The sequence below is a fragment of the Lepisosteus platostomus genome, chromosome 8 (assembly GCF_059453375.1).
Source record: "Lepisosteus platostomus isolate fLepPlt1 chromosome 8, fLepPlt1.hap1, whole genome shotgun sequence".
NCBI lineage: Eukaryota > Metazoa > Chordata > Actinopteri > Semionotiformes > Lepisosteidae > Lepisosteus > Lepisosteus platostomus.
Window position 1 is genome coordinate 43,450,334 of NC_142618.1, and position 14,579 is coordinate 43,464,912.

The window sequence follows — 14,579 nt, forward strand, 5'->3', positions numbered from 1 at the left end:
AAAGTAAAACATCCTTTTTATTTAAAATTATGTTACAATTTTTAAAGTGGAAGTTGTTTTCATTTCCCTCTCTTGACATTTTCACAGCCTAGAAATGTCTATGAAGCTTTAAATAGTGACCACACGATTAAATTCTGTCCCTTGTGCATCTGTTTTAAGAATTATGTTAGGCATTGCAGGATTATTTTAAAAGATGGTGCTCTGTAGAAATGATGAAAATAAGAAAAATTAATGCTTCCACCTCAGAAATATCGCCAGACTACACCCTATGTCGTCGCTGACTGCTGCTGAAAAGCTGGTCAAAACGTTCGTGTTCTCTCAAATTCATTACTGTAATGCCCTACTTGCCTGGGTATCAAAATCCACACGGAAGAAACTTCAGTATGTCCAGAATTCGGCAGACAGAATCTTGACCAGGTCTAGTGCAAGTGATCACATTACTCCTACCCTTGAGAGCTTGCACTGGCTTCCTGTCAGGTTTTCTGTTGACTTCAAAATCCTCACGCTCACCTATAAGGCTCTATATGGCTTGGCACTTCAGTACCTGTCTGAATTACTATCTTTACCTTACAACCTTCGCTCATCTAATTTTGGCCTCCTATCAGTCCCCAAATGCTTAGCTATGCACCAAAGCTCTGGAATTTTATCTCTAAGGATATCAGAGAGTCACCTTCCCTTAGCACTTTCAAATCTATACTCAAAATCTTCATTTAACTGGTTCTGTGTCTGCCCTTTGCTTTCCTACTGTATTCCAAACCCTTACAGTAATTATGTAATTTTACATAAATGTTTACATAAAATCAATGAGATAACAGATATGAGGAATTAAGAGACTATGATTGTTAGTGATGTAATGTTAAGTACATGCCTAGTACTAAAGGGTAGAAGACATAATCCTTATTAAATTATGCTTTTATTTTTAGCTATCGCTTCATGTAGTGCAGTCACAGTTCAGGGAAATTAGAAACATGGTGGTATTCACAATGGCTTGTTTAATCATGGCCAGATGCATTTAGACTTTTGTTTTAACAAGGTGTAAATTCTGCAACCAGGTTCATGCTAAACATACTATAAGCATGTGAATCATGTGTTGTGGGTCCTGTATTGCATGCAGTGGATTGCAGCTAAAAATCAAGCTGCTGTATAAACCAATACAGATTATTCACAGAGAGAGGGTATTTGGGCAGCGCTGCTCCCAGATATAGAACACGGCTCCTGAACACAGGGTACAGCTGGGCAAGAAAGACCAGGAGGAAGATCCTCAGATTTTACATAGAATTGTCCCTGGCTGGCCCCCTGCAGTGCTATGAAGCATCAGTGTGAACTATCCAGTGCATCCACCCAGTATTAACCAAACTTTTGTTTTGTTTTTTTCTTTTAGCAGAACATTTTGTTCTGTTTCTGAATCTCAGTGCACAAAGAAATAAGTGACTTGATAACGTGTCACAGTGGAATTCTTCCAGCTCTCTTTGGGAAAAGTCATCCCCATGCTTAAACTATAATGACATTATTGTCTCTATCTTTTTGCATTAAACAATTACATTTATTCTTACAATCCATCTATCATCCATTTTCTAACTGCTTTATTCAATACACCAAAGTCCACCACAGGGCACACATAGTCACAGATACTGTACATACAAACTTTGACCAGGGCCGATTTTCCCAGAAGCCAATGAATCTACCAGTATATCTTTGGACTATGGGAGGAAACACACAAAAACATGGGGAGAGCCTCCAAACTCCACACAGATAGCACCCTAGGAATTGAACCCACTTCCCCAGCACTTTAAGGCAGCAATGACAACCATTTTGCCACCCTGCCTCTGCTTTCACAATGTATAATATTCATTATAGATAAAACTGAAAATGAAGGACTTCAGATTTGTTGGGTATTCACGGTCTATATTTCTATGTCTTTCCCTATTTAAATGAAGCTTTACACAATGTGCATGCTGAAAATCGTAATAGCGACAATGGAGCGGCTGACCTCATTTGAAATCTGAATGTTTTCCCTTCAATATGTCAAGATATGCAGAGCACCTGCTTACCAAAAGAGTAACAATTCCCTATAGTTTCTAGAATGGTACAACCCCTCTGTAAATTTCTCAGAAAATCATTTGAGACCAAAAGGTTACATGGATTCTACTTGTATTTATTTCCATCCAATACTATTTCCTACAAAAGGTAAATAAATAAAAATCTTTTATACTTTTACAATATTTGTTCAAATGGCTTGGCAGCTTCAATGCGAATGTACAGTAAGTGGTCTCAAGCTAGTTTAGACTCCCAGAACCCAAAAGATGGCTGTCAGGATCATTTCAGCGTAGCTGTTTTGTTACAGTTACTTTTTGTAGAAAGTAGTTCCTTCATCAATGGGTCATCGAGGAGCTCTCATGTCAGGTACACCACACACACAGACAACACCACTGCGACCATGGCGATACCACAGAGAACAACTGATACAAAAAACTGGCTCCGATCACAACAGCGGCCTCCATCCTCCTCGTCCAGGGAGAGGAGAGCGACAGAGGAGGTTTCAGTGCTGAGCGGGTCAGCATAAAGTGGGCTCTTGGCCTCCACCGTCCAGCGGAGCACGTTGACCTTCATCTCCATGTTGTCAATCATCTTGTCCACTTTGGCGATCTCTGCCTCGAGGTCATTTTGCTCCAGCCGATCTATACTCGGCAGATTCTCGTCGTGGGTGAGGGTCTGCAGGCTCAGGGCTCGAGCTGCTACATCAGAGGTTTCTCCTGTCATGAACAAACAACAGTCTAGTGCCCTGACAGCTAAGGTCAATGTTTCTTTCTTTCCACACATTCAGCCAGACAAAAGCATAATGCAACTTATTGGCTGTTAATTGCAAATTGTTAAACTGTTAAAGGGGAACTGCAGTCCCAGTTTCTCAGACTGGTTATTAAATCTCAATAACAAATTAAATTAATTAACGTTATCGCAACATTTTACAAAGTTCAAATTAAACACAAAGTCATGAATTTTGTGAAAGTACTGTATAGTCACCTTGTTGTCAAGAGTTCACGAGAACTGTGACGTGAAGCAGCCCTTCCTGCTCACTAGTCACTGTAATGACTAATGTGATATGAAATATGAGTGAATAAGTACACGTATGTATCATATATTTACAATAAAAACATCAGCTTTCACTTATTTCTCCATTTATGTCTCATTATCAATAGTCTATAATTGTTATTTTTCTGTATTTAGCAAAAAGTGGCTACATCCCTTGAGAGCCCTAGTGCGGTTAGTCCAATAGGTCACTCTAAATTGACTTATTTTTGCACAGTATGTCACAACAACTTTTAAAGTTATTGATTTATGAAATAAATAAAGAACTTTCGTCCATTAAAGGCAGGAAAGTATTTTGATTTGTGATTCAAAGTAATGCTAGATTTAAGAAATTTGTGATCAGTTTTATTGATCACAGTTAAATTGTTCCAGGTGTTGAGAAATTTATGATTTCACATGATCTCTAAATCAATCTGACCAGGGGGTTTCCAAGACTAGGATTGGAGACCTCTGGTGTACAGGCACAGTACAGATTATATTCCCTTTAAGGTCTGATCAATGACTTTTCTTCAAAAAATGTTTAGCAAGAAAATTATGTGAGTTCATTTCTGAATTGTGAGACAAGTGGCGATTGTTTAAGAAGGATGCAGTTTAAGTTTTATTTTAGATAAAGAGGCCATAATCCTAGAAAACCATTAATGGGCAACCCTTGTTTTGATGGTGTGTAGAATCCTTAACCTTTATTGAAGAAGAGTTCAGGCAGCAGTTCAGACAACATTTAAAGTGAAGAATTTCTTTAGCATGTATTAAATAAACTGTATTATCTTCCTTTTCCCCTAGAAACAGCTCGCCTAGCTAACAAAATATAATGTTCTATTAAAGCCACTCTCGGCAAGAATATGTTCCCAAATAGTAAAAGTGGAAATTACAAGACAGGTTTAGTATAACCTATAATTGGTGCTGTCAAACTCACCCGACATCCCAGTCTGCACAAACGGGTCTGATTTGGAAGACAGAGAGAAGGTCTGTCCCATCTCAAAGACTTTACACATGTCTGAATGGAACAGCTCCAGACAGGAGGAGAAGACCACCCAGAGGCGCTCCATCTCGGCTCGCTCCTCCTTCAGCAAGCTCTTGTCTCTCAGGCTGGCTGTCAGCTTGCTCCTGTTCTTCACAGCCAGTTCCTGGGCTTTTTCTCTGGTCCTCCTGAGCTCATCTCTCAGGTTGGAGGAATCTGTCGATCCTCCAACACTGGCTGCCAAGTGCCTGTAGCAGGCCACCACCTAGAAAACCACACAATTGCCGATACTTGTCAAGTAGGAATCTGATGACACTGGACTAAACCACAGTTTTTATTTTTTTCTTAGCTACAGCATAGACTGTCAAAACAATTTCATCCTAACCACTATAGTAAACTACCAGTGACACATTTTATACCTAATTAATAAAAACTTAAAACGATTATTTCTTTTTTTACCCACTTAGTTCTATATTTAAAGTTTTATATATAACAATAAGCATAAATGTGTGTTAACATGATGGTCAATCAAACTGATAAAAGACAAATGATTTCTGAAAAGCACAGAAATGGGGACACTATACCATAAAAAGGCACCATCCTTCAGATGAGACGTAAAACTGAGGTCCTGACTCTCTGTGGTCATTAAAAATCCCAGGGCATTTCTCGAAAATAATTTTCAAGGTGTAACCCAAATTACTCATTGGCCTTTGCGAATCATTGGCGCCTAATAATCCCCATCTATGAACTGGCTTCATCACCCTGTTCTCCTCCCCACTGATAGCTGATGTGTGGTGAGCATACTGGTGCACTATGGTTGCTGTCACATCATCCAGTTGGGGCTGCACATTGGTGGTGATGGAGGGGAGTCCCCATTACCTGTACAGCTCTTTGAGTGGAGCATCCAGAAAAGTGCTATATAAGTGTATATAAGTGTGAATTATTATTATTTGTCTTGATTCCTAATTCTAAACATACGCATTTTACATTGCTTGGGGTAAAAAAAAAGCATTAATGCAAAGGCTTCATTGAAAAAAAAGAAGAAATGTAACTGAAATTTGGATGCATACTAACTAGAATAGTCAATTGCATCACATCTTACTATACCTAAAAAATGTATTTTCATATTTATGGCACAACTGAAATTTAAAAGTTCACAGAAGTAACCACGTGGTTTCAGGCCGTTTAGGAGACTGGTAAGAAACAGGTGCTGAAATAGGATATTAGCTCACAACTAATGCATTCTGTTAAAACAATTATTTAGAAAGTCTTACCTTTCTGACAGTCATGAATTTAATTTATAGGTTAATTTTAAGGATATTGTATAATTTTTTAAAGTAATTATACTGAAATCCTGAACCAGCTTGGCTAAATACAATCTGTTAAAATTAAATTCTATCCCCCACTAGCGAGCTCACATGGCTTATTTTCATGAACAATTTGATACTAAAGAAACACAACTTCTTTAAATAATTATATATTATGCAAACTAACACATACACAAGACATAATACATACAGTACTACTATTTTATATTATTTACTAAGGGAGTGAGTTATATTAGTCCATCAATATACATCTACCTTTCTGACCAAGACACCTAGGACTGACCACTAATACACCTCAAAGAGGCCTAAAAGTACAGTAAGTGTACAGTAAGTGGAGCTGTTTTCATAAACAATCAACGTTATTTGACCTTTGGTTTCTTATAAATGTGTATCCTAATGAACAAGAGTTCAATGGACTTTGAAATATTATATTTAAAAATGTAATAATCATGTTTTCCTGAAATGATTCCTTTGCTCTTTACTGGTTGATGTTAGAGAGGCAGGTGAGTCTGAATTGTTAGGGCTCAGCAAGAGCCAGACATTGAATAGCTTTTTGAAGGATGAAAAAATCTTTTGTATGCAAGCCCCCAGAGTTCCCTTGTCTAGACCCAAATCCCACCCTCTAACCAGGAAGAACATAGTACAATCTAACACAACTAAAGAGAGATGGACAGACAGCAGAGTTACCACCTTGAAACCATACTGTAGGAAAGGAAGTATACCAAGGCTCTGACTGTAGAGAATTAATCCTGGTATTCTGACTTAATTAGACTTTGGATTTGCACAATCTGACCTTCCTAAATTACCCTCAATTCAATGGGTGAGATACATTTGTGACATTCCTTCCTTCTCCAACTCGTCTGTTATTCAGTTTGTGCACAATGGCTGCTGCACATCACCCAGGTGAGAACAGCATATCTGTGATGGTTGATGTGGGTTACCAGCTATACAGTATGTGAAGCACCTTTCTGGTCCCTTGGGAAAAAAGCACTATACAAATCTTTGCATTTATCATTGTGAAAGTACCAGGAATTATATTCAATCAGAACTGTCAGTCTCTGTCACATTGACAGACATCTCAATGGCTCTTTACAGTTTGACAGCAATATTTTACTGTGAATGACACTGTCCATTACTGTGTGTCTCATGGAGAGCAAGCTGGGGTATGCGAGAAGGCAAATTCCTAATGCAAGAAATTGTATATGGCTAATAAAGTGATCTTATCTTATCTTATTTTTACTATTTTAAAACTTAGGGCCAGTCTTTTAAATGCAGCCAAAATGAAGATGCATACCTTAAATGAGTTAGACACGCAGCCATATGTTAAAATAGCTGTTAGAAACAGAGCAAAGAAAGTGTTTCCTATCAGGATGCATTCATTCAGAAACTGAGGCCAATTTAATTATAATAATGCTGCATTTATTGTCTTGACATTTCCCCTTAATGAAAGGAGCTACATTAAAAGCGAACAAATCATATACTTAAAATATTATTCTCTTTAATTCAATTACAATTCCTAAGATCACAGAACAAGCCAAGAAAATTAAAACCTCCTAGATAGTAGCAATACAATAACGTACATTTTAGGGCGCCAACACTAAAGGCTCTGACATAAGAATATCCATAAAAATAACAGAATAAAAAATAAGATTACAGATCACACTAATTCCATTTATAACCTCAATATAATCTTTATTACCCCCTACAACTAATTTTATGGGTCTCTTTCTTTGGTTATCAGTGGGTAAAATCTGGTAATTATTGATGATAACTGGTGCCGTATTAAAGCTATTCTTAGATAAGCTCTAGGGCTTTACATGAGAGGCTTCCAAGCCATTAGAGAATACTCTAATACAGAATACTGTGATAGGCAGCATTCTGTGAAGCAAAATACTACTCTTTCAACACTAAGGACATGAAAGCTTTTCATCATGAAATGCAGTTTTAAACAATTTGAAATAAGGAATGCAGTGTCTCTGTATTTAAATAACCAAAATGATTATTAAATATTAAATATTAAATATTAAATATTAAATATTAAATATTAAATATTGCTTGGTGCTGCTGTCAAATGTTGTTTTTCCCAAACATGTGTGTGTGTTCACTCTGGGAAGTTAATATTCACGTAGAAGCTATTTAACCCTACAACTAGCAAATAACCCACTGAAGCTCAGCAGGTGTGAGCCTGTGGCCAGTACCTGGATGGGAGACCTCCTGGGAAAGTGAAGGTTTCTGGAAGAGGTGTCAGTGGGGCCAGCAGGGGGCGCTCACCCTGTGGTTTGTGTGAGTCCTAATGCCACAGTATAGAGACGGGGACACTATAATGTAAAAAAGAGCACTGTCCATCAGATATGATGCAAACCAGGAGGCCTGATTCTTTGTTGTCATTAAAAATCCCAGGGTGTTTCTCTTAATGAGTATGGGTGTAAACCCTGGTGTCCTGGCCAAATTTCCCCTGGCCTTTACCAATAAAGGCCTTTTAATAATCCCTATCTCTTAATTGACTTCATTACTCTCCTCCCAACTGATAGCGGATGTGCAGTGAGTTCACTGGTGAACTTTGCATACTGACTGCTGTTGCATCATCCAGTTGGGGCTGCACATTGGTGGTGGTGGAGGGGAGTTCCCATTATCTGTAAAGCACTGTGAGTGGAGTGTTCATAAAAGTCCTAGATACAATAAGTATAAGGATTATTATTATAAAACAAATTAACAACATAGTGGCGCAGCAGTTAGTATTGCTGCCTCACAGTGTTGGGGCCTTAGGTTCATCTCTTGGGATGCTATCTCTGTGGAGTTTGTATGTTCTCCCCATGCATGGGATTCCTCTGGGAGCCATGGTTTCTTCCCAAAATCCAATGACATTCTGTTGCTTAGTGGGATAGGCTCTGGCTTCCCCGTGACCCTGTATTGGATATAGCTGTTAGAAAATGGATGGATGTACTAAAGCAAAAAATACAATACACAAATACAGTGTTCTTTTCCAACATTCACTCATGCAATAGTATTGAATCCTTTCCTCAGGCATTATGTTTTTAATGTTCTTAGCTTGTTTATGCACTAAGGTGCACTCTAAAAGTGTATCAGACTGAACATCACTAGCTCTACATTAAACACATGAATCCCTCACTAACCATGTTGGGGAGTCAACCTTTAATCACAGCTCAGTCAAAACTTGGAAAAACACCAGTGGGACCTTCTATAAACACTCAATGCCATGTAACATCCTAGGGGTTTTTCTGACCCTAATATTGCTTAACACACTAGCTGCAGTATTTGAGTACAACTCTCCAGGGAACAGGCAGGTCCCATACAGATCCTATGCTTGTCAATGAGAAACAAAGTCATTACAAACCTCAGCACAACTGGACAACAGGACAAAAATATTATATTTATGGGCACAGGTTACTGTATATTATGGCTACATCTATGGTTCCTGTTTGGTTGAAAAAAGGGGCTGTCACAATATTAACCTCCTCCCTTTGATATGAATTTGGTAAAGAGATTTGGTAACGTGGAACTTTACGCCAGTCAGGGAGGTGATTTAGGAAAATGTTTCTGCATTATGAAAAACTTGACAGACCTACTTGTCCATTTCAAGTTGATTCATAGGTCCTTAACAGGGAGAGTTCAGATGAGGTTATCAAAAGCTCTCGTCAGCTGTGTGCAGCTGTGATTGTGGGCATTTATTTACATATTTTGGAAGTGTCCCAAAATTAATTTGTTGAGAAAATATGTGGGATGTGTGTTGGGCTAAATGCAGTATTGAGCAATATTCCCCCATAATCCTCTAAAGCTGGTACTTTTTGATGTATTTCAGTTAACAATTCAATGCTCGACAAGTGTTTTTTCCAAGCAGCAGTGAATGCAGCAAAGGGCACTATTCAACAGACCTGGATCAAGGCTGCTTCTCTTTATTTGGTCAAGATGTTTTGCTTCTCTGGAGGTGTTCAGCTCAGCACTTAGCCTCTGTCATTATGTTGGTGGCTTGGACACTGCCATTGATCAAGTACTGTAGCTCAGACATGATGTTGCGTGTCCCTTGTCTAAGTATGGATCTGTTCTTTTTTCCCCATTTCTCCCTTGCTTTTCAGCTAAAACACTGTAATACACATTGTGAAACTCTGGAAGAAGTGTACAGTATATGGATTGATCTGTATTTGCTTCTGTGTGTTCTCTGCCGCAGGGTTGAGGTTTAAACTGATAAAAATAAAAGGTAAAAAAAGGCAGCAATTTCTCCAGCAACTTTCAGTTGCCCTAAAGCTACTTGATTCTTAATCATCCAACCTACTGTAATGTTATGGAAGTGCTGCCTCAGTTTCAATGTTTAGTATGTTTCTAAACAACCCATATAAAGTCTTTTACTTTTAATAACAGAAAATATGTTTATATTTTCTCTTTCAGAATTTATTTCCATACTCTAAATAATAGAATTCTATTCTTAATTACTAACTCTTCATAAAAATTCTATATGGTATAAAACCAATGGTAAAATTACAAAATGCAACACAGAAACAGAGGTCAAGGACACCATCTAAAAGCCAAACCAAACAGGTAAGTCATCACTCTCCACTTTAATATTTCAGAAATAGTTGTACTTCAAGGCACTGCTCTCAGAAGAAGATGAGAATATAGACAAGTGAATAATGAGCAATCAGTTCAACAAAGTAGGCATGACTGAGACTACACAATGAGAAACAAAAGAATATTAATAGTTCAGAGTAATGTGCTCATATGTTTAAACCAAACAATGCTTTAACAGTAGCATGTGATACCATGCAAGGTACAGTATGAGTCTAGCAGGATCTCATAAATGCATAAAACAAAAACATCCAAAACATCAACAAAAGAAGAAATAGAACGATTAATTTTACTCCTCATTTACTTTTGTTAACAGTAACAAAGTGAGTTTCAAATGATAATGGAGAGTAAGAGGTAAGAACTTAGATAATAAAGATATAAATAACTTATTGACTCAGGAATTAGGAAAAGGAGATTTAAAGAACTTTTGAAGACTAGGATATTCTTCTGATGAGTGATGAGCGCCCTTGAGTGTAAATTGTTGTAATTATTACCTATTAAAAATAAGTATTTTTCCATGGGGCCAGTATTCTACCAATTTGATTAAGTGATGAGTTTTGTAATACAGGGAAAAAAACAGGATTCCACTAAGAATTTCTTTTTTATCCAGCACATTTACACAACAGAACATTTTGGCAGAATGCATTAAATTAAAGAAATCATTTGACATGTTTTCATGCTTAGAATCTCTACATTCTTACAAGTCCCAATATTTGAAAGATTGGAGAAACTGACAACATTTTGTTCTTCTTAAAAATATTATGTATGACTCAATGGTTTCACTGCCTCATATTCTTTTGCTGGAGTTTCACAGCCAATAACTAAAATTAAGCTAACATTTTATTGCTATCTAAATGTCTAGGCATTTTTCTTATTTATTTTTTTAATTATTCATTCACGTGTGCTTCATAATAGAGGAAATAATACATCTTATTTTGTTATAGTTTGTTGCTGAGATATCAGCAAGATTAAAATATAAGTGAGACACGAGAATGTATAACAGCTCCTTGTGGTATATTATCCATTCTCTAAGAATTGGTTTCCAGATCGAAATAAAAAAAAAGAAAACATTTTAAATACGCAAGGAATTTATCATCGGTAAGCGACTAGAAATTTGAACAGAAAAAAACTTTAAATAAAGATGGTTTAAATGTGATGGCGCCTAATTCTGTATTCAAACGGTTTTTCATAGATCTAACAATATCAGTCAGTGTTACAGTATGAGCAGCAGTGGAGTCAATACAAAAGAGCAATTTAATTTAAGCATCAGCTTACCAAGTATTAGTGTGAAATCTGCTAGCAATTACTTTTCCGCTTTGAATCAAAACTGGATAAATGCTTCACATCAGTGAAAAAGCTGACCTTATTAACTACAAAAGCTTTTCTTTTATTTTTTGTCACTTGGCAAAATTTGATCTCAAAGGATGCAACAAAACTGACAGTACACATTGTTTCTATGAAAAAAAAAACTTGCACTAGCTTCAGCGATAAAACAATAATTTTAAACGAGAGAGAAACAGGCTAGAATGAATTAGTGGGTAATGGAAATTCAGTTCCTAGCTGCGCTTCAAGTATTGAAGTACCAGTACTAATTCTGCTTTTAAGTAACTTTTTTTATTATAATTGGCCCCATAGCATCTCTCACCTTAATTAATGCCTCAACAAGAGCCTTCGCCTCTTCCCGAGACTTGATTGAATCCGCATTCCCATCGTTGGCGATCTTGTTGTTTGATACTGGCATGGGGGCTCTTTCTGGGGTTGTGAGATCCTCACCCCTCTCGCAGCGCAGAAATGTTTCCGGACAGAAGAGTGGTGCGAACACCGCTTATTCCAGGCTTGCCTTCACCCTGAATTTACGGAATGCCATGGCAAGATGCGCTTGTCTAGGTGAGCATGAGTTAACTCCAACTAAAGGTGAAGTAATTACGCAAAAAGAGAAAAAAAGTTTAAGACGGCGTATCGTTTAAATATTTTCTTTGTCTAAAATGAACGACCAGCGAAAAAAGACCCTACATATAAACTGTATGTGTTTTTAAAATATGTAAATAAGGTAGACCCACGGTACTGTCCTTAGCCATAAAGGTAATCCTTCTGATCACAATGCCATGACTGACGCAGGGTGAACGGAGCAGCTAATCTTATTATCTACAGCTGAAGAACATGCGCCCATTGTTTGATGAAAACGCCTCCAACTAAGACACCGTCTTTTATAACAGAGCGAGTGTGGGCTTCATTGTGCATTTGGGCTTATCTCTTACAGTTACTTGGCAAGCATTCTCCTCCCGAGCCTGAACAGATGAACATCATGAAATGTATCTTTTCGATCTTTCTTTCCCGTCTCTGTTTCTAATACATACTGTATACCGGGAAGCCTTTGCACCCCAATTCCATTTAAACCTCTCTACATTAATGGATCATTCATAGAAACTATGTTCTCTTTATCTCTAGTCATTTTGGACTGGAACTGCAAAGGGAGGTTGCATTATTCAGACAGTTCCTGTCCTTGTCTTCTGTGCATTCTGAAGTTCTTCACAGTTTCAGAGACTAAGATTAAGAACAGTCACTGTGAGCACAGCAAACATTTAGAAGTGTGACAAACTTAAATTTAAAAATATTTTTCCACTAAACTCCAGAATAAATCTTTGTCACGTCAATTTCATCAGACAAAGTTTTGCAAACGGCAAAAGAAAAGGTCAGTTATAGAAATTATGTTTTGTACAACTGTAACTCAGTATGCAGCATGTTCAAGTTATTGGTTTAACAAAAACAATAGTCCCTTAACCCAACAGCCCTTTACATTCTTTTAGGTCATATATAATTATATTAATTTCCCATTCTGAAACAAAAGCCAAAAATCGGTGTGTAAGATCGTTGTCTGTTTTAGAACCTCACTGACTCCAGTCATGTTTTCTCCCAAGTCCCAGGCCTGTTACAGTATATATAAACTAAACAACAATTACCTGGATCACCTCTCTTCAAATCACCATATACAGAGATTTACCATTACCCTCTTCCAGATGGCCAGGTGTTATGATGATGCATCAAAAGAATTTGGATAACCACTGACTCTTACATACTGGTAGTTTAAGTGGCTTCTGGAAGAATTGAACCTGGTTTAAGTGAATGAATGCTTCTGTCTGCCATGAAATGGACTGGCATCCCGTCCAGGTTGTGTCACACCTTGTTGCTGTTTGATAGGGTCCAGCTCCCCCATGACCCTGAATTGAATAAAGCTCTTAAAAAATGGATAAATGGAAAGACTCTTACACGCTGTAGCATAACAAAGTTACCACATACTGCCACTGGAGTCACTACAAACTGCATGGTACTTGTACAGGAAGTACTCCACCCTCAGTGTGAATACATTCACAAGGCACTATATTATGGTCATCTGAACATTTGTAAAAAACCAACAGGAAGTCCAAGGACCTTTGCCTAAATAAGCACCAACAAAATACAACCAACTGTACTGTTTGTTGTAACTGTCAGATTAAGGAAAGACCTGCATAGTCATCAAGTTATTCTGGACTAGTGGACAGTGAACTGAGCACACAGTACATCTGGAAAGGATGATCTGCTAAAGAGTCAACTAGCTTTCCTGACTGATTGTTAGCCCTGTCTGTTCTTAAAAAAATAAATATGCAATGTACTGTTTCACTGAGGCTTACTGGATGGGTTGCCCTGCATGGGACAGCCTGAGTTAAAATTGTTTTCTTAATATGTAATTTCTATGGTTAAGAGTAAATTACCCTTCAGCTGTTGTATTGATCCAGCACATCTGGGGTGGGATACTGTAGTGAATTGCTACATTCCCTTGTACCACTGTTATCTATACACATATGAGAGTGTTGTTGTACCTGTAATAGAGTAGGCAAGCAAAATACATATTTTGCTGGATGCGACCGAGTACTGACCTTTACCATCATATTTAAGTGAGTGCTCTTTGTGTGTGCTTGTAAAGTTTGTTGGCTGGTTGCTAACTTGTGATATGAGTCTGAAGATTTCTTAGCTGGAGTTAAAACACCATTAGTTTGCCTCAGAAACAACAGTTCAACACTGTATTAGTAAGTTAAGTTGTTGTATTCTGCTGAGTATAATAAACTCCTTTATAAAGTTCTTTGTAGTCATAATGAAGAATTATCCACTATCTCAAGCAGCAGAAGTCTTGGAATTTGTATTTCATCTTGAGAGCCCCCAAAAATTCTAGTTTCATCAGGGTATATTATATAAAACTGTGTGTATGGTTGAATAAATGTAAAAGTGATAAATCAGACTTTTAAGTTGTACTTGTGAATATTCTAAACATTGTGGATTAAGTTATGATTGTGCTTGTGATTGATAAATATAACCCAAGATTTCTCTGAAAGTCTTAGTATCAGGAACATCAATTCCTGTCTAGGGGTATACAAATAGACACTTGGTACATCTTTTATCATGACTATGAAAAAAAATGTGTAGATCACTTTAATACTCAAAGACCTTAACAAGGAGTAACTAGTAACAACTGCAACTAGTAATCAATAACCTATCCATATTAACCTTGTCAAAAGTACTGAAATAAGTCATTTATTGAAAAAGAAGTGTAGTTCCCTTCCTCAGAATTAGTGTTTAAAAGTACCCATGAA

General features: G+C 37.3%; 1 protein-coding gene across 1 annotated transcript; it reads right to left on the bottom strand.

Annotated features, from left to right (window-relative positions):
* Nucleotides 1-12,119, bottom strand: rgs9bp (regulator of G protein signaling 9 binding protein). The gene is made up of 3 exons (XM_088643612.1): nucleotides 11,600-12,119; nucleotides 4,001-4,310; nucleotides 1-2,753 (listed from the first exon to the last, which is right to left on the bottom strand). Exons 1-3 carry the CDS (start codon nucleotides 11,693-11,695, stop codon nucleotides 2,395-2,397), a joined length of 765 nt encoding a protein of 254 aa, XP_088499738.1. The 5' UTR covers nucleotides 11,696-12,119; the 3' UTR covers nucleotides 1-2,394.
* Nucleotides 12,120-14,579: the final 2,460 nt, after the last annotated feature.

What these genes read in the sequence shown, in the direction of transcription:
- rgs9bp (XM_088643612.1), bottom strand. Translation starts at nt 11,695, where the DNA reads ATGCCAGTATCAAACAACAAGATCGCCAACGATGGGAATGCGGATTCA. An exon ending in TTGTTGAGGCATTAATTAAG is followed by an intron (nt 4,311 to 11,599) that starts GTGAGAGATGCT and finishes GTGGTTTTCTAG; the next exon opens with GTGGTGGCCTGCTACAGGCA. An exon ending in TGTGCAGACTGGGATGTCGG is followed by an intron (nt 2,754 to 4,000) that starts GTGAGTTTGACA and finishes TGTTCATGACAG; the next exon opens with GAGAAACCTCTGATGTAGCA.